General features: G+C 35.6%; 1 protein-coding gene across 1 annotated transcript; it reads right to left on the reverse strand.

The window, feature by feature from the left end:
• Positions 1-1,368: 1,368 nt before the first annotated feature.
• On the reverse strand, positions 1,369-23,088 carry LOC6039528 (myosin-6). The gene is made up of 4 exons (XM_038262527.1): positions 22,490-23,088; positions 8,215-10,012; positions 2,125-3,021; positions 1,369-2,060 (listed from the first exon to the last, which is right to left on the reverse strand). The coding sequence occupies exons 1-4, from the start codon at positions 22,792-22,794 to the stop codon at positions 1,869-1,871; spliced, it is 3,192 nt and encodes a 1,063-aa protein (XP_038118455.1). The 5' UTR covers positions 22,795-23,088; the 3' UTR covers positions 1,369-1,868.
• Between the last annotated feature and the right edge of the window lie 988 nt (positions 23,089-24,076).

The raw sequence follows: 24,076 nt of genomic DNA on the forward strand, positions 1-24,076 counted from the left end.
CTTCATTTAGAATAACTAGAATAATATTCTAATAGAGAAAAATATACGTTGAAGTCATTTAAGAGGAATTTGTCGAATGTTAAAAATCAAAAAAAAAAAAAAAAATCAAATTATTCGCTCTACAGCATTGCCTTGGCGTTCCCGATTTCGGGATTCCTACTCGAAACTAGGTGTCCGAAGGCTTGATTGTTGAGGCAATTGCGAACCTCTTTTTACACCTAAGCTTCCATCCACCCCGGGATTCGAACTGACGACCTTTGGATTGTTAGTCCAACTGCCTACCAGCGACTCCACCGGGACAGGACCCAGGGAGACGACTCCTACACCTGGACTGAGCTATCGACCTAACCTCTAGGTTAGACCGGGGCCAACATTTACTTCCCCATCCGAAGGAAGGCGTGATCAGACAAATCTCGTCTCAAAATTTGCCACCGGGACCTTCTGGGATCGAACCCAGGCCGACTGGGTGAGAGGCAATCACGCTTACCCCTACACCACGGTCCCGGCTTGTCGAATGTTAACTAAACTTAAAATATTTTCCTGGTTTGTTAGTCGAATTCCCGAGTTTTTCCCGGTTTTCTCCCGGTGGAATAAATTCCCGGGTTTTTCCCGGTTTTCCCGGTTTTTTCCCGAGGTGGCCACCCTGAGCTTAGTGATGTTTTATACATGGTTTGATAACTTTTTTGTAAAAATATCAGTTAAATTCAGGTGTTCCACAATTGTGGGAGGTACAATAACATCCCACAATTATGAAACAGGCCATTTGGAGGCAGTGTTTAGCTGCTCTGGACAAAATAGTCTTGGAATGAAGTTTTTTGTTCAAAAAGTACTACTTTTACTAGTGAAATAGCAAGATAATGTCCAAATGAAGGTTCTAAAAATAGTAAGGTCGACAGAAAAGCTACTTATGGCATGCTATTGACGAATTATCATAAAAGTGTTCCGAATTTGTGGGTGTTCCGAATATGTGGGATGACTTTACACACCAGTATAATTGAAGACTCTCTTCCGAGATTGGCCGCTGTGTTTAGGAGCACTAGTAGACCGGCAGTTGAAACAAAACTACTCGAATTTCAGCTAATCCTTTTGAAAATTACTTAATTTTGACGTATTTTTGTAATTAACCAGTTCGCTTGGTCTGGATGTATGATGTTTGTTGCTAACATGAATGTTACGTTTGTGATTGGGAAATTCATTCTTATTTTCTCTATCAAATTTTAAAATATTGTTTGCACGAGGGCCCAGTTTAGAGGTTTCTACATCAACGATGTGCGGCTGGACCACCCTCCAAAAAAAAAAAAAAAAATTAAAATATTGTTTGCGTTTCTCAAATTCTTTCTATAAACAAATAACTCACTAGTCGCGTCAACTAACACCAAAGTTTATTTTTTTCATTCGAGCTAAGTCGAACTAGAAGCTATTCCTTTGACAATTATAATACTTAAAAGTGGTAAAATGATTGACACTAGTTTGTTAAACACCTCTTTTTGTAGTTCTACCCTACAGACTCCTTCCAGGGAAAGAGGTTTAAGTAAGTAATAATGATGACAGTTGGATTCGTCCCCTAACAGATATGGCAGAGTATTAAGGCAGTTTATTTTTCAATAGTCAACAGTTAAAACATTTGCTTACTTCTTCCTTGCGCGCTAAAATTCTATACAATACAATCACTACACCGTATCTATGGTCTGTGCACACCCACACAAATATAAGTACATTGAAAGCGCCTTTTTTTTGCTGGATCATTACGGGATTTTAGTCAGATTGGATGAGAGTTCAACTTGCATGCAATTAAAGTCCTTTTCATCACCACAAGTCGTTATTCGATTTTAATTACACGTAATAAACTAATACAATTATTCAGCGAATTAGACACCACCCTTGATCCGCGCCTGGTACAGCTCCGACTCGAGTTTGGACATCCGTTCCTGCATGCTGCGCTCCTTGCTTTCGAGCGCCTCCTTCGCGCGGTTCTGGACCTTGAGCAGGGCCGCGTTGTAGCCCTCCTTGATGCGGTCGTACTCCTTCATCATGTGCTGCTCCTTGTCTTCGGCGTATTTCTAGGTTCGGGAAGGGTTGCTTAGGGTTAGCTTAAAGAGACACTTGATAAGATTTTGAGCTCACCTTATAGTTGAGTGCCGTCTTCTTGACCGAGTTGTACTTTTCTGTCACCATCTCGAGGCTTTTGTTGTACTCCTTCTCGATCTCCTTGAACTTTTCAATCACCTCCAGTTCGCGCTCGTGAAACAGCTTGCGCTCCTCCGTGACCTGCTGGATCAGCTTCTCCATCGAGTCCCGCTCGGCCTGGATCAGCTCGCGCTTTTCCTCCAGCTGCCCCTCCAGGAACTGCACCTTGTGGTTGGCGTTGTCCAGCTCCACGCGGTACTTCTTCATCACCTCCGCCTGCTTGTCGAACAGTGCCCGCGCCTCGTCGTTCTTCTTCGTCAGAATCTCCGTAATCTTTTCGCGCTCGTTCACGATGGCAAACTTGAGCACCTCGACCTCCTTGTTGCGCACCTGCAACTCATTGCTACGCTCGTGCAGCTCCTTCTTCAGCCCGGAAATGTTGTCCTCAAACTTGAAAAACTGCCCCTTGAACTTCTCCTCGATGATCTTCATCTCGGCGGCAAACGCCCGGGCCATTTCCTCGCGGATCTTGTGCTCCTGCTCGCGTGCCACCTTCCGGCTCTCCACGTCCTGCAGTTCCGGCGACGTGGACACGCTCTGATCCCGCAGAGATCGCTTTGGCTGCGGAGAGGTGGCGCTGTCCTTGGTGGTCGTCGAGCTGTTCCCACTGCTACTAGCACTGCTGGAAGTGTTCTGGTTGCGCATAAACTCCTCAAACTGGGCGGCCTTCTCCTTGAGATCGTCAATCAGCTGGTCGCGCTCGGCCTTCAGGTCCAGCTTCTGGTGCAGATCGTTGATGGTGGTGCGGGATTCGCTGAGGGCGCTCTTCAGTTCGCTCATTTCGCGCAGGTGCGACGCGCACGTGTTCTGGAGCTGGAGGTTTTGGATTTCGAGCTGGAAGGAGGAAGGAAATTTTAGTATACTTTTTGTTCGAAACTTAAGATTTTAACTTTTAAATATGTCAATTGGAAGAGAAATTTTAGTTCGATTAACCTTCTTCTGATAATTTTTACGAAGAAATGTATCCCAGAGTGGCCACCAGACCTCGATTTTAACATTTCAATGGATTATCCACGGATTCCACGGACCAAAAGAAATTTCAATGCTATAAAATCACTCGATAAATGAACTCTTAATTTGACCTCGTCAAATTATCTAAAAGTTTGTCTTTGACCACTTTTTGATACGATGCAACGGCTTTGAGATACAGCGAAATTTAAATTACGAATTGCAAAAATATTTTTAAATATTTTTAAAAAACATATTTTTTTGGTGGGCAAGATTAACACTGACCAACAAAAATTGACAAAAATGACTGCGAATCAAAACAATAACGTCTACAAGCGCAAATTACTTCCCTTTCCCACATTGACGCGCCCCTTTCTCTTAGCCGTCTCGACTCTGACCCGCGGTGGTCAAAGAATTACGAGCCGTTTCCACAGGCCACCAGCTAGGTTACACCTTGTCATCATCATGACTAAATCCAGCCAACGTGGAGGTAAGCAAATAGGAGACTTGAAAGGAACCAGAGCCAAACTGTTTTGACCAAGATGATCCTAGCCTGGGCGTCAACCGACGAGGTATCATCAGTATCATTCACCCTTAACCTGCATGAAATCATGAAATTATGATGTTGTAAATTTATGAAATTATAAAATTATGAAATAATGAAATCATGATATTATGAAATTATGAAATAAGGCTGGTACAAATATTTTTAAAAGTTTTTGTCACCCCCCCGAGGGGGGGCCCTTCAAAATTGGCCCGAAAAATCAGGGGGCAAAAAAAATATTTTTACAATAAACTTCAAAATTTCAATGAAAATTCAAGTGCAACCAGCTGAAATCAAATTAAAATACATTCTTCTGCGTTTAAAATTTTTTTTTCGATACAATTTTTGTTTTTGTCAGATTTTAGATTTTTTGAAAACTAATGATTGCAAAACAACAAGAATATTAGAAAATTGTAAAATAAGGCCGGTATTTTTTTAAGTATTCCTAAACATTTAAATTCTTAAACTCTAAAATTCTTAAATTCTTAAATTCTTAAATTTTTAAATTCTTAAATTCTTAAATTCTTAAATTCTTAAATTCTTAAATTCTTAAATTCTTAAATTCTTAAATTCTTAAATTCTTAAATTCTTAAATTCTTAAATTCTTAAATTCTTAAATTTAAATTCTTAAATTCTTAAATTTAAATTCTTAAATTCTTAAATTCTTAAATTCTTAAATTCTTAAATTTTAAATTCTTAAATTTTAAATTCTTAAATTCTTAAATTCTTAAATTCTTAAATTCTTAAATTCTTAAATTCTTAAATTCTTAAATTTAAATTTAAATTCTTAAATTCTTAAATTCTTAAATTCTTAAATTCTTAAATTCTTAAATTCTTAAATTCTTAAATTCTTAAATTCTTAAATTCTTAAATTCTTAAATTCTTAAATTCTTAAATTCTTAAATTCTTAAATTCTTAAATTCTTAAATTCTTAAATTCTTAAATTCTTAAATTCTTAAATTCTTAACCCTCTCACGCCCATGGTTACTCCAGAGCACCAAAAGTTTGAACTCAAATATCTCGGAACTGACACAACTTTTCATTGAGCTTTAAGTTGCAGGTGTTCATGTAGAATGTATACTAACATCTCCCCAAATTTTATCAAATTTGGTCGAACACAAGCAAAGTTACAGTACGAAATGTAAACAAAAATGGGCAAATTTTAGGGAAATAAATAAGACCTGTTTTCAAAAGCCCGTAAAAATTACCAAACACAAAATTTTATGAAACAAAAAATGTTTTGCTATCATTTGAACCTTGGACAAGAACCCCTGTGAATAACATTGTGAGTTTGGACCAATTTTGAGTGTTTTTCAACCTTTTTCATTTGGTGCACCAGAGCACCACCTAGGCATATGAGCAACTAAATATTTAGGAGCACTTTTTTCTAAATTACAGAAAAAGTTTATTTTTACCAAAACAAAAGTTTATAAACATTTTGATTATTCATAAACAAGACAAAACATTGTTATTAGACCGATGGTTTTATTATTTTCCTTATTTTTCATGAAAATTGTTGTTTGTGAGTTTTGAATGAGCCAATCAAAGAAATCTAAAAATGCTGAGATTTTTGAATTTGTAATTCATACTTCAGAAATATAGTCTTACAGCAAAGAATAAGTAGTTTTAACACATTTCGAAGCATTTTCAAACAACTGAACCAATAGATTTGAAGAAAACGAGATTTTGTGATTTAAAATAAAGTTGCTCATCTTCCTGATGGTGCTCTGGTGCACCACTTCAAATTCACCACTTGTTTGCACCAATTCGATGTTTATGGGTCAAAGTAAAGTATTTCCTGCAATATTGTACCAAAATTTAGCCATTTACTATTTTTACGATAAGCAAACAGCTCTGGGCGTTAGAGGGTTAAATTCTTAAATTCTTAAATTCTTAAATTCTTAAATTCTTAAATTCTTAAATTCTTAAATTCTTAAATTCTTAAATTCTTAAATTTTTAAATTCTTAAATTCTTAAATTCTTAAATTCTTAAATTCTTAAATTCTTAAATTCTTAAATTCTTAAATTCTTAAATTCTTAAATTCTTAAATTCTTAAATTCTTAAATTCTTAAATTCTTAAATTCTTAAATTCTTAAATTCTTAAATTCTTAAATTCTTAAATTCTTAAATTCTTAAATTCTTAAATTCTTAAATTCTTAAATTCTTAAATTCTTAAATTCTTAAATTCTTAAATTCTTAAATTCTTAAATTCTTAAATTCTTAAATTTTGAAATTTTAACATTTAAATTTACGTTTAAAATTTTTGGAATTTTTAATTTTGAAGATTTTATATGTTTAAATATTTAAATTCCTAAATATTTAAATTCCGAAAATTTTAAATTTCTGATTTTTTTTATTCTTAAATTCTTTAATTTTTTTATTCCTTATTTCATACTCTTTTTATTCAGGAATTTTTATTTTTTTGAATTTTTGAAAAATGTTGTTTTTGAATGTAAGAATTGCGGGGTTTCGTAAATTTGTATTTTCGGATATTTTTTTTCTTATTTTTAATAATTGTTAAATTGTTATTCTTAAAATTCTTAAATTCTTAAATTCTTCAATTCTTAAACTTTGAAATTTTAACATTTAAATTTACGTTTAAAATTTTTGGAATTTTTAACTTTGAAGATTTTATATTTTTAAATATTTAAATTCCTAAATTTTTAAATTCCGAAAATTTTAAATTTCTTATTTTTTTTTATTCTTAAATTCTAAAATTTTTTTTTCATACTCTTTTTACTCAGAAATTTTTATTTTTTTTGAATTTTTGAAAAATGTTGTTTTTGAATGTAAGAATTGCGGGGTTTCGTAAATTTGTATTTTCGGATATTTTTTTTCTTATTTTTAATACTTTTGAAATTTCAACTTGTGATTTCTGAAATTTTCGGATTTTGAGCTATTGCATTTATAAGTACTTTAATATTAAAATTATTATTCCATTCTGCATATTTTTTTTTTAATTTCCAGATTTCAGTTATAAGAAACGTTGAAATTTCCATTATAATTTTTTATTTTTTTTGTTAGGCCGTTGCAAATATTTTTCAAAGTTTATGTCCCTCGGCTCTAACCAAAACCGAGGGGGGGGGGGGGTTTCAACATTTGGATAAAAAAGTGTTTTAAAATGCTTTTTACAGGCGTACAGTTGCTTTCCAATCATTAGTTTTGAAAATATCGAGGTACTGACGGAATTTTTTTTCCCTATAAATTTTTTTTTATTTGTGGGACTGTACATTGGTTTTTCATGAAAATTTAAAATGTTTTCAAAGGAGCTCAAACATGCTAAGTATGATTATAAACGCGGGAAATGCATGTTAACTGGTTAAACTTTAATTTTTGAATTTTGAAGTTTTTCGAATTTTTTTTTGTCCCCTGTATTTTCAGGCAAACTTTGAAGGGGGGAGCGACATAAACTTTGAAAAATATTTGCAACGGCCTTATTTAAAATTTCTGAAATGTTTGTTTTTCCATATTTTCGATTTTTTATTTTTGAATTATTTGAACTGAATTTTTCAGTCAGAAAATTCACATTTCTAGAGTTTTTTTTAATAGGTCTTATAGACATATGAAACACAATAGCTTTTAGGACTTTCTAAAAAAAAGCTTTTAGGACATTCTAAAAAAAAGCTTTTAGGACTTTCTAAAAAAAGATTATTGACAAGTTCTTTTTCAGTCTGGTTTACTTCATTTCGGTCCCGCCCGTTTGGATGAATCGGACAGCGCGGTGAACTCACAATCCAGAGTTTGCTGGTTGGCCTACTAGCAATAGTGACCGACACGGGGGCCGACACCTAAAAAGTTCAACTTTTTTTTTACTCCATTTAGACCAAAAAACAAAATCGGTCCTATAATTTCAAGATTCTGCATTTTGAGATTCGGCGGAGATTTTCAATATCATTATATCGAATACAAAAGTTATAAAAACGTTTGAAATTATCAGTCGCATTCAAAAAGGAAAATTCAAATTCTTTGAATTTTTTCATTTAAACATATTGCAAACAGCACTGCGCGAAGAAACGCCAAACGCCCCTTTCCGTTACTGTTACTTTTCAGCTGCCTTTTCTTTTCGTGACCCTTTCCCTGGCCGTTTCTTGGGCGTTTTTTTATATGGAGTTTTCCGTTCCTTTTGATTTGCGTATCAGCCTTACAGCATAACTCCTTCGAAGTTTTTATGTTCTAATAGCTTTTTCACTCTCAAATTAAAATAATGGAACCTTAAATTTATTCAGAATGCATTCTACATTCTGTTTTGAGGTGCTTTTTTGCTGATTGAGGTGCCTGAAAACCCGATATTTCGATTTATTGCAGTTTATACTTCACTTGCGTCATAAGTCAAAGTTATAAATCTTTGAATGTTTGTAAAAGTTGGTTCTACAAGCCTTAAACTATACAGAATCCAATCACAAAACATCTATTTTGTCATTGATTAAGTTTTAAAATTGTATCGACGAATGGATGACGAAAAATCTGTCCTAAACGTCCTAAACTGCTCAGTGGTGCAAAGTATTACCTGCCCATAAAACCCCCTCAAACCTACCTTCGAAATCTCCGCCAAACTATCGATACACCTTTTACAGCTGCTGTTGGCCGCCTGTTTCCGCTCCTTGTCCGCACCATCACTCCGGTTCGCATTTTCCCGCTGCCTCTCGTGAAGTTCCCTCAGCAGCCGCTCGTGCTCGCACTTTTCCCGCTCCAGCAGCTTGCCAAACTCGGAACACTTGAGCTCCGCAAGCTGCAGGGCACGTTCCAGCGAGGCCACCTTCTCGCTGAGGGACGCCATCTCGTGGGCCGGATCTTGGGACTTGAGGACGGACAGTTCCCGGGCGACGGCGTCCTTGCAGCTGGAGATTTCAATGTAGAGCTGCTTCACGCGATCGCACTCGCTTTGGGCGTCCTTCAGGAGGAATTTTTGCTTTTCAAGCTCGAGTTTGACGGTGTCGGCGGATTTGGAGTCGGATTCGAGGCGTTTGCACTTGTCCTGTAATCGGGCGTGGTCTTGGTCGAGCTTGGTTAGCTTGTCTTCTAGGGCGAGTTTTTCCTGCTGGAGGGCGAAGATCTTCTCTTCGAGGGCGTCCTGTTTATCGAAGCTGGAGCGGCGGGGCTGTTTGGAGTTGTTTTGGTCTTTTTTGTAGCACTTGTCAAGCTCGCCCTCGAGGATCTTCAGCTTGGACCCGAGTCGGAATGCTTCTTCCTTGTACTGGTTCATCTGCACCAGTGCGTCACTTTCGTCCTTTTTCAGCTGTTGAATCTCGCGGTCACGAGCGGCTAGGTCCGTTTCGAGTCGTTTGATGGTTTCGCGCTTTTCCTTCTGGCCGTTCATGCAAATGAGAAGTTCGTGCTTCAGTTTCGTCACTCGATCTTCGGTGTTTTTCAGATTCGGATTGATTGGGGTGCTTCCGACGAGGTTTTTACGGGACGCGGCGAACGTGCAGGTTGGATCTTGTTTCTGGGTCGCGTCCTCGCCCGCGCACAGCATGCTGTCCATCAGCTCCAGCTCGGCGTTGGACGTCTCAAGCCGTTGCGTCAACGTGTTGATCGTACGCTGCATGTCGTGCGTTTGCTGCTCCAGCGCGTTCACCTTCGTCTGGAGGCGCATATTGTCCTGGCTAAACCCGGTCAGGTTCATCGTCTTCGCCAGCAGCGTCTCGCACTTGTGCTGCGACTCCTCCAAGTTGTCCTGCAATCGCTGGACGGTTTCATTCCGCTCCGCCAGCAACTGCTCCCGCAGCGATTGCAACTCCTCGCAGCGAACCTCGAACCGGCGAACCTCGTGCTGACGATCTTCGCACTCCCCCCGCAGCTTATCAATCTGTTGCTGCATCATCGTCACCTTCGCGCTGTACTTCTCCTCCGCTTGCTTCAGCAGGTTATCCGTGTGTCGCGTCGCCTTCTGCCCGGCATTCACCTCCAACATGTGACACTTTTGCAGCGCATCCTGCAGCATCGTATTTTTGTTGACCAAGTCCGCTTCCTGCTTCAAATTCACCTCCTCCAACCCCCGAATCTTCCCCTTCAACTCCCCGATCCGATCGTCCTGCTCGGCAATCTTGGTCTTGCTCTCCACCAGCAGCGCGTGCGTCTGACTCCGCGTCATTTCGGCCCGGTCCCGGTCGCCCTCGGCCAGCATCAGCCGCTTCTTCAGATCGTTCACCTTCTGGTCGTACTCGCGCGTCTTGTCGTGCAGCTGGCGCGTCACGTGCTCAAACTCGCGCGTTTTCGACTCCAGCAGCTGCTTCCAGTGGCGGACCTCCGCGTGTTGCTGGTGACCGCCGTCGCCGGAACCGGCCATGAGTGCTGGGGAAGGGCCATTTTTGGTGGCGATGCCGTCGAGGAATCTGCGGAATGAGAGTAGATTTTTTAGTAAAGGGGTCACCTTAATTTTAGCTCTTATAAGGAATTATCTAGCAAAAATGGCATATTACAACTGAGCAAGAGCAAAAAATGCATTTTGTTCTTTAATAGGAAATTTGACTAAAATTAGGTCGCAGAACTCGAATTTGATGTTTAGAATATGAAAATAAAAAAATACGTTTTTTTGGTCTTGATTCGATAATCCGAAGCTTCATAAAAACCTTCGGATAATCGAGGCTTCGGATAATCGAATCTGGACTGTAACAAGATATTAAATTATAAAATTTTGAAGTATTTTAATAGAAAATCAGACATTTTTGGAGTCCTATTTTTGTTTAATAACAAATTTCCTTGATTTTCAAATTTTTAATTTTAGAATGAAAACAATTTTGGAATTTTTCCAAGACTTTTTCAAACATAGCATTTTGAAATATTTGCATTTTTCATGTTCTGAATCATTAGATTTAGATTTTTTTAAATTTCTTAACTTGAATTTCTTTTTTTTTATTTTAAAATTTATTGAATCTTTGATTTTTTTAATTTTTTGTTAATTTTTTTTTAACTTTTTCAAATTCCAAAGAGAGAGGGGTTGAACTTTCAAAAAAAGTGTTCACGTGGTTTATGGATGGTACCTAATTAAAATGCTCATATCTGAAAACAGAATATTTTTTTCAGTGTCGCTCAGTGGATGATAGTAACCTAGATAGTAAATTAGCTTAAATCATAAAAAAAAAAACATTTATTTTGAAAAGTGGTCAAAGACAAACTTATGGGAAACTGAACGATCTTTCCGGGAAAAATATTTACGAAATTTTTTACGGGGTGTCATATAGAAATTGTCAAAAACCTTAAAAAAACAAATTTTTCAACATTTTTTAAAAGCCGCTGTAACTTTACAAGAACTGGACTTAGGACAGTGACTTTTATGTAAAATTGTCTGAAGAATCGATTCCCGTAGTTTTTGAAAATTGTGACGTTTAGACCGCTTTTCAAAAAACAGTTTCGGTAAATGATTTTTATATTTTTAAGTGAGTTGGTCCATCCTGCATTTTTCGTGAGTCTTTCTGTAACATCTTAGGCTATTTGCACAAAACTTTGAACGAAAACCGTGGGCTCACCTTCAAATTTGACTTAAAAACTTAAAAATCAAAAAATCTCATAGAAGTAGAGTGTTTTCTTCTTTCAGTGTATTTTTTTCCTACAAGTTTGTCTTTGACCACTTTTTGGTACGATGCAATGGCTTCGAGATACAGCAATATTTATATTACGGAATACAAAAATATTTAAAACAATTACGCCCAAGGGTTGAGAAGGTTCTCAAATGTGATTATCGAGTGAAATTGGCTCCATGTACACAAAAATGGCTTACATAAGCGTAGGATAACATGTCTAAAAAGTTTCATTTAAATCGGAGAGGGTCCGGTACAACCGATTCCCTATTTGACATGGAACTGCTCAATTTTTAAATTATGTTTTTAAAGCTCTTTAAGATTTGTATTTTTTTGACATACATTTTACATTTTTTTAAATTTTGAATTTAAGATTTTGTGAATTTTCCACGGTTTAAATTTTGTTATTTCTGTATATTTTTATTTTTTTTAATCAAAATGTTTGATTTTGTTTTTTTTTCTCATTTTGAAAATTGAAACTTTAAAATGCACCAATTGATTTTGTTAAATCTATTGTGTCAACGCGAAAGGCCCACGCGTCAGGGCATCTCCAGCGCTGGGGTGCAAATCAAATTTGCACCCGGCTCATGAATACTGATATCAAATTTGGTCACGGTGGCTCTTACGGCTTTTTGAAAACTCACCCGAGATATTTTTTTTGTTTTTTCAATTTCTTTTTATTTTTTTTCAATCTTTCTAATTTTTTTTTATTTTTTAAATTTTTAATATTTTTAAATTTTTTTGATTTTTTTTAATTTTTAATTTTTTTTTAATTTCTGTAAAATTTGATTTTTTTTAATTTTTTTATTTTTTAATATTTTTAATTTTAATATTTTTATTTTTTATTTTATTTTTTTTTCAAATGTTTTTATGTTTTTTAAGGTTTTTTTTTTAAATTTTTTCATTATTTGTTAAATTTTGACTTTTTTTTTAAATTTTTTTAAAAAGTTTAAATTTTTATTATTTTATTTTGAATCTTTTCAAATTTTGTAATTTATTTTTTTAATTGTTTTTAAATTTTTGAATTGTTTTGATTTTTTTTCTATTTTTTTTTTATTTTTTAATTTTTTTTAATTTTTTATTATATTTTTTTATTTTTTTAAATTTTTAAATTCTGAAAAAAAAAATTTTTTTTTGATTTTTTTTAATTTTTTTTTAAATTTTTTGTTAGGGGAACTATACCCTTTCTCAGCCTATTTCTATTATCGGCCTATCAGCACTTTGATCATGAATCACAGCTTATATAAAGTGTTTTTGACTGTTCCAAAGTAACAAATAGCTCAAATAAAAGTGAGCAAACAACTCTCCATTGTTGAAACATCTGAAAATGTTGATTTAATAACAGAAACGGCAAAAGTGATGAGAATTGGTCGAACGGCTTAGTGTGATTAAAATGGGTATATTTCCCCTAATTTAAATTTTTTTTAATTTTTCTTTAAATTTTGTCATTTTTAATTTTTTTTATTGTTTTTATTTATTTTTTTAATTCTTTTTTAAATTTCTTAATTTTTTTTTTTAATTTTTTTTTAATTTCTTTAAGGCTGGTACAATTTTTTTTCATTATTGAGCAATTCCAGCTGAAATCAGGAATTTTTCTGATACTTTTGTACCCGACCCTCTCCAATTTCAATGAAACTTTATAGACATGTTATCCCAGGCCTATATAAGCCATTTTTGTGTATATGGAGCCAATAGTACTAGAAAATAACATTTGAGAAGGGCGTAAGGTATTTAAATATTGTTGTATTTTGCAATTTAAAAATTACTGTATCTCGAAGCCATTGCGTCGTATCCAAAAGTGGTCAAAAACAAACTTGAAGGAAATTGGACGGGCTTTCTGAAAAAAATACACTGAAACAAAAATACACGCCACTTCTATGAGATTTTTTGATTTTTAGGTCTAAAACTTAAATTTAAAGGTGTTGTCACGATTTTTTTTCGTTCAAAATTTTTGAGGAAATAGCCTAAGATGTCACCAAAAGACTGACGAAAAATGCAGGATGGTATGTCTCTCCTAAAAAAATACAAAAATCATTTACTAAAACTGTTTTTTTGAAAAGTGGTCTAAACGTCAATATTTTTGAAAACCGGCAGTGGGAATCGATTCTCCAGACAATTTTACATAAAAGTCTCTATATTGACCATTGTCCTATGTCCAATCCTTGGGAAGATACAGCGGTTTTAAAAATAAAAATGATGAAAAAATTGGTTTTTTGGTGGTTTTTGGCAATTTCTATATGACAGACTTGGTTTTTCAGTCTCGTTAATATTTTTACCGGAAAGCTCGTCCAATTTCCTCTAAGTTTGCCTTTGACAGCTTTTTGATTTGACTCGTTTTGATATTTACGTAAGCTAATTTACTATCCAGGTTTCTACCACACCCAAAAAAATATTCTCTTTTCAGTTATTAACAATGTAATTAAGCTTATAACTGTAAACCCTTACATCCAATTGAAATGCTGTCAAAGGCAAACTTATGGGAAATTGGACGAGCTTTCCGGTAAAAATATTAACGAGACTGAAAAACCAAGTCTGTCATATAGAAATTGCCAAAAACCACCAAAAAACCCATTTTTTCATCATTTTGCCTTCCTCACTGAGGTAAGGCTATAATCCTGCTCTAAAAATGAACTTTGTATAAAAACGTCGTAGACCCACCTTCATGTATACATATCGACTCAGAATCGAAAACTGAACAAATGTCTGTGTGTATGTGTGTGTGTATGTGTGTGTGTATGTGTGTGTGTATGTGTGTGTGTATGTATGTATGTGACCAACAAACTAGCTCATGTTTCTCGGCACTGGCTGAACCGATTTGACCCGAACCTGTTGCATTCGACTTGGTTTAGGGTCCCATAGATCGAGTTTTATACAGATTGAAGTTTCGATAAGTAGTTCAAAAGTTATGTATAAAAATGTGTTTTCACATATATCCGGATCTCACTTAAATGTATGTAAACTTTGTCCGGGTCCATCATCCGACCCATCGTTGGTTAGGTTATCAAAAGACCTTTCCAACGAGGCCAAAACATTGAAGATCTGGCAACCCTGTCTCGAGATATGGCCACTTAAGTGACATTTATGAACTTTTTTGAAGCCGGATCTCACTTAAATGTATGTAAACTATGTCCGGATCCACCATTCAACCCATCGTTGGTTAGGTTATCAAAAGACCTTTCCAACAAGTTTAAAACATTGATGATCTGGCAACCCTGTCTCGAGGTTTGGCCACTTAAGTGATATTTATGTACTTTTTTATTCTGGATCTTAAAAATAGATGAAATTTTTGTACAATTCCATCATATCAGCAATTGTTGGTAATAAGTGAGGAAGGCTCCAACCACATAGGTGGATTAAGTTAGTTTTTATTTTTAAAACCGCTGTATCTTCCCAAGGATTGGACATAGGACAATGGTCAATATAGAGACTTTTATGTAAAATTGTCTGGAGAATCGATTCCCTTTGCCGGTTTTCAAAAATATTGACGTTTAGACCACTTTTCAAAAAAACAGTTTTAGTAAATGATTTTTGTATTTTTTTTAGGAGAGACATACCATCCTGCATTTTTCGTCAGTCTTTTGGTGACATCTTAGGCTATTTCCTCAAAAATTTTGAACGAATAAAAATCGTGACAACACCTTTAAATTTAAGTTTTAGACCTAAAAATCAAAAAATCTCATAGAAGTGGCGTGTATTTTTGTTTCAGTGTATTTTTTTCAGAAAGCCCGTCCAATTTCCTTCAAGTTTGTCTTTAACCACTTTTTGATACGACGCAATTGCTTCGAGATACAGTAAATTTTAAATTGCAAAATACAAAAATATTTAAATACTTTACGCCCTTCTCAAATGTTATTTTCGAGTACTATTGGCTCCATATACACAAAAATGGCTTATATAGGCCTAGGATAACATGTCTAAAAAGTTTCATTGAAATCGGAGAGGGTCGGGTACAAAAGTACCAGAAAAATTCCTGATTTGAGCTGGAATTGCTCTATTTGTTAAATTTTGACTTTTTTTTTAAAATTTTTTTTTAAAGTTTTAAATTTTTATTATTATTTTTTGGAATCTTTTCAAATTTTGTAATTTATTTTTTTTAATTGTTTTAAAATTTTTAAATTGTTTTGATTTTTTTTTCTATTTTTTTTTTTGATTTTTTAAGTTTTTTTATTTTTTATTATACTTTTGTATTTTTTTAAATTTTTAAATTTAAAAAAAAATATTTTTTTGATTTTTTTTTTAATTTTTTTGTTAATTTTATTTTTTTTTAATTTTTCTTTAAATTTTGTCATTTTTAATTTTTTTTATTGTTTTTATTTATTTTTATAATTGTTTTTTGATTTTTTTAAATTTTACTTTTTTTTAATTTTTTTTTTAAATTTCTTTAAGGCTGGTACAAATTTTATTTAAAGTTTTTGTCCCCCTCCCCCTTCAAAGTTGGGCCGAAAAATCAGGGGACAAAAAATATTTTTTCAAAAAACTTCAATATTTTTATGAAAATTTAGGTGCAATTAGTTAAAATCAATTTAAAATGAATTCCCCTGCGTTTAGAATCATTTTTAGCATGTTTGGGTTGATTTAAAAATCTTTTGAATTTTTGAAAATTTTCGATGTCTACTATTGATCCTAGCACTGTATCTTGGATTTGGCCCGCACTTTTCTCTCGCACTTTTGACAACACAATTTCCAAAAAACTAGGCAACCAGCAGTTGTTTATTTACATTTCCAGTCGCAGTTTCCACCAAACTGGACAATCGCACTTTAAAATTGCGATTGACAGGTGAGCAACACCGGATCGCTTTGATCATTTTTTGAGAAAAGTGAAATTTCCCAAGCCAGTTTGACAAGTCGCTATAGTGCGATCGATAGCAATAATTTAGTGCGAAGTCCAAGTTAGTGAGAATTGCGCAATATCGCCAAAGTTTTTTTTTTCGCTAAAATTTTTGATTTCGTCAAATTTTACATTTTTTGAAAACTTTTATTGCAAAACAGCTGAACTAGTGTAAAATACATTTTATAACACTTTTTCCATGCAAATGTTGAAACTATGGCATGTTATTTTAATATTTATATTTTTTTATTTTTTTGCCTCCCCCCCGGCCAGAGCCGAGGGACAAAAACTTTTAAAAATATTTGCATCGGCCTAATTGTCTTTATTTTTTTTATCTTTTGAATTTTTTTCAATTTTTAATTTATTTTTTTTATATTAAATTTTTTTTAATTTTTTTTTGATTTTGTATTTTTTTTTATTTTTTAAATTTTTTTATACACAATAAAAAAACAATTGAAACTTTTTTCCGTGCATGATTCAGTTTTCCGTGCATCATTCCATTTGCCGCAGTAGCAAACCAGCAGAATAGCGGGTAGCAAAGTGAAATCCCGAAGAACTGAGAGCAAATTTGCTACCGCGACAGGTACCGCGGTGGGGTTGACGTCGGGTGCAAATTTGATTTGCTTCGATGTTTGCTACCCGCGCCGGAGATGCACTCAATACGCGCCGACTATTGTCGGGACTATCAACTCAAACTAGCTCGGCTTACTTCTACCCAGAAACCCGTCTCAACGACTGGGACCGAAAGGAAACAGTTAGTTATTTTATATTGAAATTATTGAACGCTTTCAACGGAAATTCGGCTTATTTTGTGACGTAAGTGGAACCTGATTTTCTTTTGTAAAAAAGCTCGTGGGGAAGTGAGGACGCAAAAGTCCACCATTTTGAACCGAGGGTCTTGAGGTAGACAAATACGTGCACTTTTTTTACTTTGTTTTTGGTATTCCGGCTTCGGCTGCCGATCCCGATGATGCTATGAGACGCGGGTTCGATTCCCGCCTTATCCACTGAGCTTCTATCGGATGGTGAAGTAAAACGTCGGTCCCGGTTTCTCCTGTCTCGTCAGAGGCGCTGGAGCAGAAATCCCACGTTAGAGGAAGGCCATGCCCCGGGGGTCGTAGTGCCAATAGTTTCGTTTTTTTTTTTTGGTATTCCTTTCTATTTTTTCATGTTTTGATAAGTGCGCTGACCACGGGGACGCGCTGTCTTGTTTTTGCATGCTCATTTTCATTTCTTTTGTGTCGCTGTGATTCGTATGGAGTGAGTGATTGTGGTAATCGAATAATAGCATCATTGGTGCGCTGGAAGTGGGGACGCGAAATCGTGATTATGCAGGTTAATTTTTTTGTGTGCTTTTGTGTCGCTGTTCGTTAGGGGTGAGTGATTGTGGTGATCGAATAATAGCATGACTTACTGAATTATTTGTGTCTTGAGCGTTATTTTCGTTGAGTAATTGGTGATTTTGTGATTTTTTTGTGATTTTTTTTTTGAGATCTTTGTTAATTGTTTTGTGATTTTCAAAGCCCTTCCTATATCATCGTTGATCGGAAGGCACGGCGTCGGGTAAATTGTGTATAATGTTTTGAATAAGGTTTTATTTTTATGGTGAAAAAGCCATTTCTATATAATGATCGAAAGACGCATTGACATTTTGGATTAATTAATAGTGGAGTGAAATAATTGTGTGTTAACCAAAAAGACCTTCCCATAGCATCGTTGCTCGGAAGGCTCGCCGACGGGTCTGTTATGAAAGTCCTCCCCATAGCATCGTAGCTCGGGAGGCATCGAAAAGCCAATACCTTATCCTACTAACCCAAAAAAATAATAATCACGTGATGCTTGAAGGAGATGCTGTGGATTCAACGGTCTCAAGCGGTATCAACAAGTATATTGCGAAAAACTATGTGCTTGATGAGTCTGCAACTTCAACTATCGGACTAACATTCCTCCCTTTCGTTGAACTGCAGGCTTCTTGGGAGGGCGCCGGTATTGACTAATAAAGTAGGGATCTTCAGAGGTTAAACAGTGAACGGATGGTTGGCTCCCACTGATCATTTTTGATTCATTGTTTAACTTCAGCTGATCTGTTAATAACGGAGTAGCAGCTCATTGGCAGTCAACCATGCTCATGCTCATGCTCATACTCCTTTCTATTTTTTCATGTTTTAGCATTCACTTTTTTGCTTGTTTTCACATTTTCTGCTCTAGATCATTTAATTTGTAAAAAAAATGCGTAGAGGCATAGTCTGGGACACTACAAAAATTACTGCATACTTCATTTCATTAAAAATATAGTAAATGTTAGTAAAAAACACAGCCAAAAAATGACATTTTTAAAAACGTTGGCAAAGTCACATAAAACAAGTTAATTTTCCAACCCCAAAATTTTCCAGAATTCTTCTTCTTTTTAATGTTTTCAGGGTTGTTACGGGAGAGTCGAAAAAAAATCCGCGCCAAATCCGCGCCGACCTAAAATCCGAAACCGCGCAAAATCTACGCCATATAAAAAAATATCGCGACCAACATTTTAGAAATTTTATTTTTTAATGAACAAAAACTAATTCAGAAAGTATTTGATAAAAAAAACTCGTTTTATGGTTAAAGCCTCCAAAAGAATGAAAGCAATAAATACATTTAAAATATCCTTAAAAGATGGTCAAGGCAAGGGTCATGAAAAAAAAACTTCAAAATAGAAAATACAATATTAAAAAATTTTAAAATAGAAAATACAATATTAAAAAACTTAAAAATTTAACTTCAACAATATAACCTCAAAATTAAATCGAAATCTAAAATTATAATATGATAAAATTTTAAATTTCGAAAGTCTAAATATTCAAAATCTAAGATTTTTTATACAGTTTGTAATCCAAAATCCTCGCTAAAATTTCACTCCGAAAAAAAAATTATTTCTGATATTTAAAATAATGTCTTCGCATAATTTCAAAATCTCTTACATAAAATTGGACTTCAAAAATTGTGGAATTCAAGAATTTAAGAATTTAAGAACTAAGAATTTAAAAATAAAAACATTTAAGAATTTACGAATTTTAGAATTTATGAAATAAAGAATTTGAGAATTTGAGAATTTTAGAATTTAAGAATTCAAGAATTTTAGAATTTTAGAATTTAAGAATTTAAGAATTTAAGAATTTTAAAATTTCAGAATCTTAGAATTTTAGAATTTTAGAATTTAAGAATTTTAGAATTAAAAATTTAGGATTTTAGAATTTAAGAATTAAAGAATTTAGGATTTTAGAATTTTAGAATTTATAAGCTTAAGGATACTGAATTCATTTTAGATTTGAGAAATTGTTTTCTATATTGTTTTGAATTTGATATTTCTTAGTTTAAAAATTTTGACTTTTTAATTTAGATTTTTTTTTAATTTTCAAATTTTCGATTACCCAATTTTTTTTATTTTGAATTTCAGATTGCTAAAATTTTTAATTTCAAAATTTCAGATTTTTTAAATTACGATTTAAGAAATTTCGAAAAAAAAATCATTTGTATTTTGATTTTTTTTGTTATTACAAAAACTATTAAAACAATTTTTTGTTCTGATCTTTTTATTTTCGCCAAGAATGTTTAAATTTAGAAAAAAAAATATTTCTACCGATTAAATTCATTCCAAAATTCGAAAGTGGAGGCCAGCTTCTGTTACGTCCAATCAAGCTCATATTTGGCGCCCACCAGAACAAGCCCCAATAATAGTTTTTGTTATGCATTTTAATGTCTATATCTTAGGGAAAAGTTTGTAATTTTTTATTTACAAAATAAAAATTGAATAAATCCAGTATTAAATTTAAAATAAATAAGGTTAAAAATCATTACTCAAAACTTAAAAAAAATTAAATATTCAGAGCTGAGGATGTTAAGAAATGACTAGAAACATATAAAAAATATTTTTTACATAATCTTTATCTTCATTTTTCGACGTTTCGTACTAAGAAAATACAAACATTTTCAAAATTGCCATCCGCGCGAAATCCGCGCCTGAGCAAAATTAGCCAGCAAATCCGCGCCAGATCCGCGCTATCCGCGCGAAACGCGCCATACGCGCCATACGCGCGATCCGCGCCTTCCGTAACAACCCTGTGTTTTTTAAAGATCTAAAATTTGCTGAAAAAATACTTTTGCCGGTTTTTTAAATCGAGTCCCGTCTAGAGGTGAGGTTGAGTTGTATCGCCGAAGCAAGCAGTTTTCTGATCTTAACAAAAATTTTCAAATTCATTTTTTTGAATATTCCAGATAAATCATCACTGAAGAATTAAACATCATATTTTAAGCCACCAGACAGAATGGAATTCCAATCACTAACATTCCTAGGGGAAAATGTGCTGTGTATCACCGACAAATGATGCCATTTTTCTTGGTGTTAGGAATCAACAAGCAGTCTCCATCCCATGTTCAAAGGCATTGCAGTGGTAGGTTTGACCAAATAGCACTAGGTACTGAATCGTATGTTCGGAGAACGGAACGCTCAGCGTAAATTTGGATAATACTGCAATCACTGTTATCGCTGGAAGTTAAACGTCTATAATATCGTAATCTTGACGAATATTCGATCGTGGACGATGTTGTCAGAGATAGTTTGTTAAACATAATTTTATCAAATAAAATCCATCTAGAATTAAAATTCTTATGTTTAAATGATGCACTGAACACACTTAGTACGCTTTGGCGCCAATAAATGATATCGCCCCTAAATAGACATTTCGAAAAGTCAATTTGGCCATAAAGATTGGGTCGGCAAAAGGGTCCAATAAAAAAAACTCATCGACTGTTAGTGCTAAGTGGTCAACTGGTTTGAAAAAATCTGCCCCGGAACAAGTTTCAAGTAGACGCATCATCGGAAGTGAATCTATACTAAACGAAATAATTATGGTCAAGCTGAAGATTTTGGGGTTGGTGGTGTTCCTACAGGTTTGTTGGAAAATATTTACTCGTTCTCGACTGGTGTAACAGATTCCTGCACTTTTCAGTTGATGCATTCCATTCCCGCTGAACCTGTCCGCGAGGATACCTCCGAACTAGCCGAACTAAACCGGCTGTTCAACCAGCGCCACCGTGAAGTCGACTACAAGCTTCGCCTGTACCGAATGAAATATTCCCTTGCAGTGAAGAACCTCAACGCTCAGCTCATCTCCCGGAACGGCTTCGTGATGTCCGACATCCAGCACACGAAACAACACGCCAAGGAGGCCATCTTGGAGCACGCTCTGGACACCATCGGAGACCCGCAGAATCCGTGCATAGTGGCAGCGAACGACGAAGCGATCCGCCGCGCTACGCAAGCTGCCCGGGATCTGAGCGTGGTGGCCGAACGGACCTACGGATCGCTGTCGATTTTCACGCTAATCCTGGTTCGGCCAAACATCGACATGTTCCAGTTCATCTCGACCACCTTCCAGATTGTCGTTCTGGACCAGCTGGCCCACAGGAATGCGGTGACGGATCTGCAGGACGTTTTGGCCGGCCTGGCTGCCTTGTACCTGGACACCGTCACCTTTTTGGACTTTGTGATTATCGCGCTGGACAATCAGCTTGATTTTTTACAGACATTTATGAACACTTTGCGCCGAGATGTGTTCAAGAGTATCGACGACATTGCCCGGGACTACATCTTCAATATGGAGCAGCTGATTGAAGAGGTGCGACAATGCTCGTAGTATGTTATTTAGTATTTACTCAATTACAATTAAAAAAAAATATGTTTGTACAAAATTTGTTAAGATACTTGTATTTGATTTGTTTGATTTAAAAAAAAATATAGTTCTGCATGTTTAACATATATATTTTCAGTTTTAATAAGACCTTTTGAGAGGATACTGTAACAACAACAATAATGACTTTTACAGTTACCTAAATTGCCTCAATTAAAAGAAGTAAAGTTTCAAGAACTAATCAAAATATGAAAATTCATTGAATTTATCACTCTATTAAGGAATTATAAATAAATACAACCAACCCAATAAAAAACATAGAACATGAATCACGGAATGTTGTAACGCTCTTAATGACCTGACCTGCTTCCCCCTGCCAAACTCAAACCTCACCGCTCCAAACTCATAATTTTGATTAATATTTGTTGTAGCCACGCAAAATCATCGCATTCGCATAATATGCGAAACACGATGAATCACTTCTCACTCCCTCGAGAAGAGGATGGTGGTTCTTAGAACCATAAACCCGCTGTCTGAGCCAAATCCGGCCAATCCAAGCCATCGGTCATAACTTCTAGCACCAGCCGGCAGTGTGGAAAATCGTTTGACGATCTCTCAAAACTAATGGCCTGTGAAGGCCGGCATTATGTTGAACCGTGCCGTGCCGCGGCGGCGTGGCTAAAATTAGATTTTGTGTTTGGCTTTTCCTGCTAGGAAAAAAAAAAACGCCTTCCATCTAAATATCTATATCGCTCGGTTGGTATTTTATCATCCATCATTAGGAAAGAGCAAACTCACCTGTGACCCGTTGACGGCGAGTAGGACGGAACACCCGGCGGCGGAGGCGGGTGCTGATGCTGCTGCTGGTCCGAGTAATTGGACGCGTAGCTGAGCGAGTTGAGCGTGTCCTCGTTGCCGTGGTCGTCCTCGATTAGGTCGTCGAACGCGTGGTACACCTCATCGGCCAGTTCCTGCTGGCGTCGCTTCTGATCCTCCAGCGCCTCCTCCTCTTCGGCGCGCTGCAGCCCACTCGTGTTGGCCACCTGGACCTGGCCCGGATCGCTGAACAGCGTCACCGCCGGGTTCCCGCCGCCGTTCATCATCGTCCAAACAACACAAAACTCACCCCCGAACAAACGAACTTCACTCCCGGACCCGGCTTTCCTACGCTGTTGCTGCCACGGTTGGTGATTTCATTCTGGCGAAATTTCAAGGATTTCTTCGCTAGCGGGAGGGGGTCCCTCGGCTCGCGGGTAATTAACTTTGGAGAAACGCAGAAAAAGAAAAACAAAATCTTTACGTGCGCGAACGTCGCGAAAATTGCCGAAAAAAAAAAACTTATAGCGCGAGAGAGGGAGGAATGCCGCTTGGGGTTTGCCGAGGAAAACTGTAAACAAACGCTTGTGTTTGGCTTGCGCGACCTTGGCGCAAGGAATTTTGACAGCGATCCGCTGAGAACAAATCAGGGAGCGGCATGTAATTACGCAACGAAAATTTAAAATTTTTGGACACCCCTGACTGAGCTACTTTCCATACAAAACAAAGGGTATTTGTATGAAGCGTAAAGCCACAAACCCCCTCCCAAAGTTCTGCGTTACGTAATATTAGAACGCTCCCACACCGCACAAATAAAATATAAACACAGTAGAAGCTTCACAACTGGACACTCGCTCCGCGGTAGCGGATCCTGGTGTCGAGCACTCAAAACATTTTTTACGGCCACCTTGTTTGTCGTCATGCATAGAGATCCTTAATAGGGTCTCTAGTCATGCAGGCGTTTTTAGAGTTTCGAATTGACGGTTGTGGCGATTTATCGCGTACTTTTCCTTCATGGCCTATCTACAATCACTTAGCTTAGAAAATTTCACTTAGCTTAGGAATTTGAATCAATGGAAATGAATCTGAGTTTCTACAATGGAAAAGTAATCAAATTAGAAACTGACGTTTGGTTTGGAAAATTTCAAAATCTACGGTAAGTTGACGTTTCCATATCAAAGGTAAACAAACAACTGCATAGCAACGTATATCAGCCCAGCAAGTTTTCTAAGTTGATTGTGGATGACGAACGTAAGTTGCAGACTTTCCTAAGTAACTACTTTACTTAGATGTTCTAAGCTAAGTGATTGTAGATAGGCCATCACAATGAGGTGTCAAGAAGTAACTTCAACTGTTGAAAGTTCAACATGGAGTCAAACTGTCTGTCCAGTTGCTGTGAAGTTTACCATTGTTCTCTTGGAACGAGCTATCAAAAAGGAAATTTTCTGTCATGATGGACCGCTAAGATATTTTTTTTTGTGGTTTTACAAAGGGTTATTAAACTCAGAAAAATTAGCTATATTGCTTTGAATAGTAATATCAGCACTTTAAGCTTTATTTTAGGACCCA

The sequence above is a fragment of the Culex quinquefasciatus genome, chromosome 3, assembly GCF_015732765.1.
Source record: "Culex quinquefasciatus strain JHB chromosome 3, VPISU_Cqui_1.0_pri_paternal, whole genome shotgun sequence".
Lineage (NCBI taxonomy): Eukaryota > Metazoa > Arthropoda > Insecta > Diptera > Culicidae > Culex > Culex quinquefasciatus.

Coding starts and splice junctions, on each gene's coding strand:
- LOC6039528 (XM_038262527.1), bottom strand. CDS start 22,794: ATGATGAACGGCGGCGGGAACCCGGCGGTGACGCTGTTCAGCGATCCG. Junction 10,013..22,489: donor TCGCCGTCAACGGGTCACAG/GTGAGTTTGCTC, acceptor CTCATTCCGCAG/ATTCCTCGACGGCATCGCCA. Junction 2,061..2,124: donor AGACGGCACTCAACTATAAG/GTGAGCTCAAAA, acceptor TCCCGAACCTAG/AAATACGCCGAAGACAAGGA.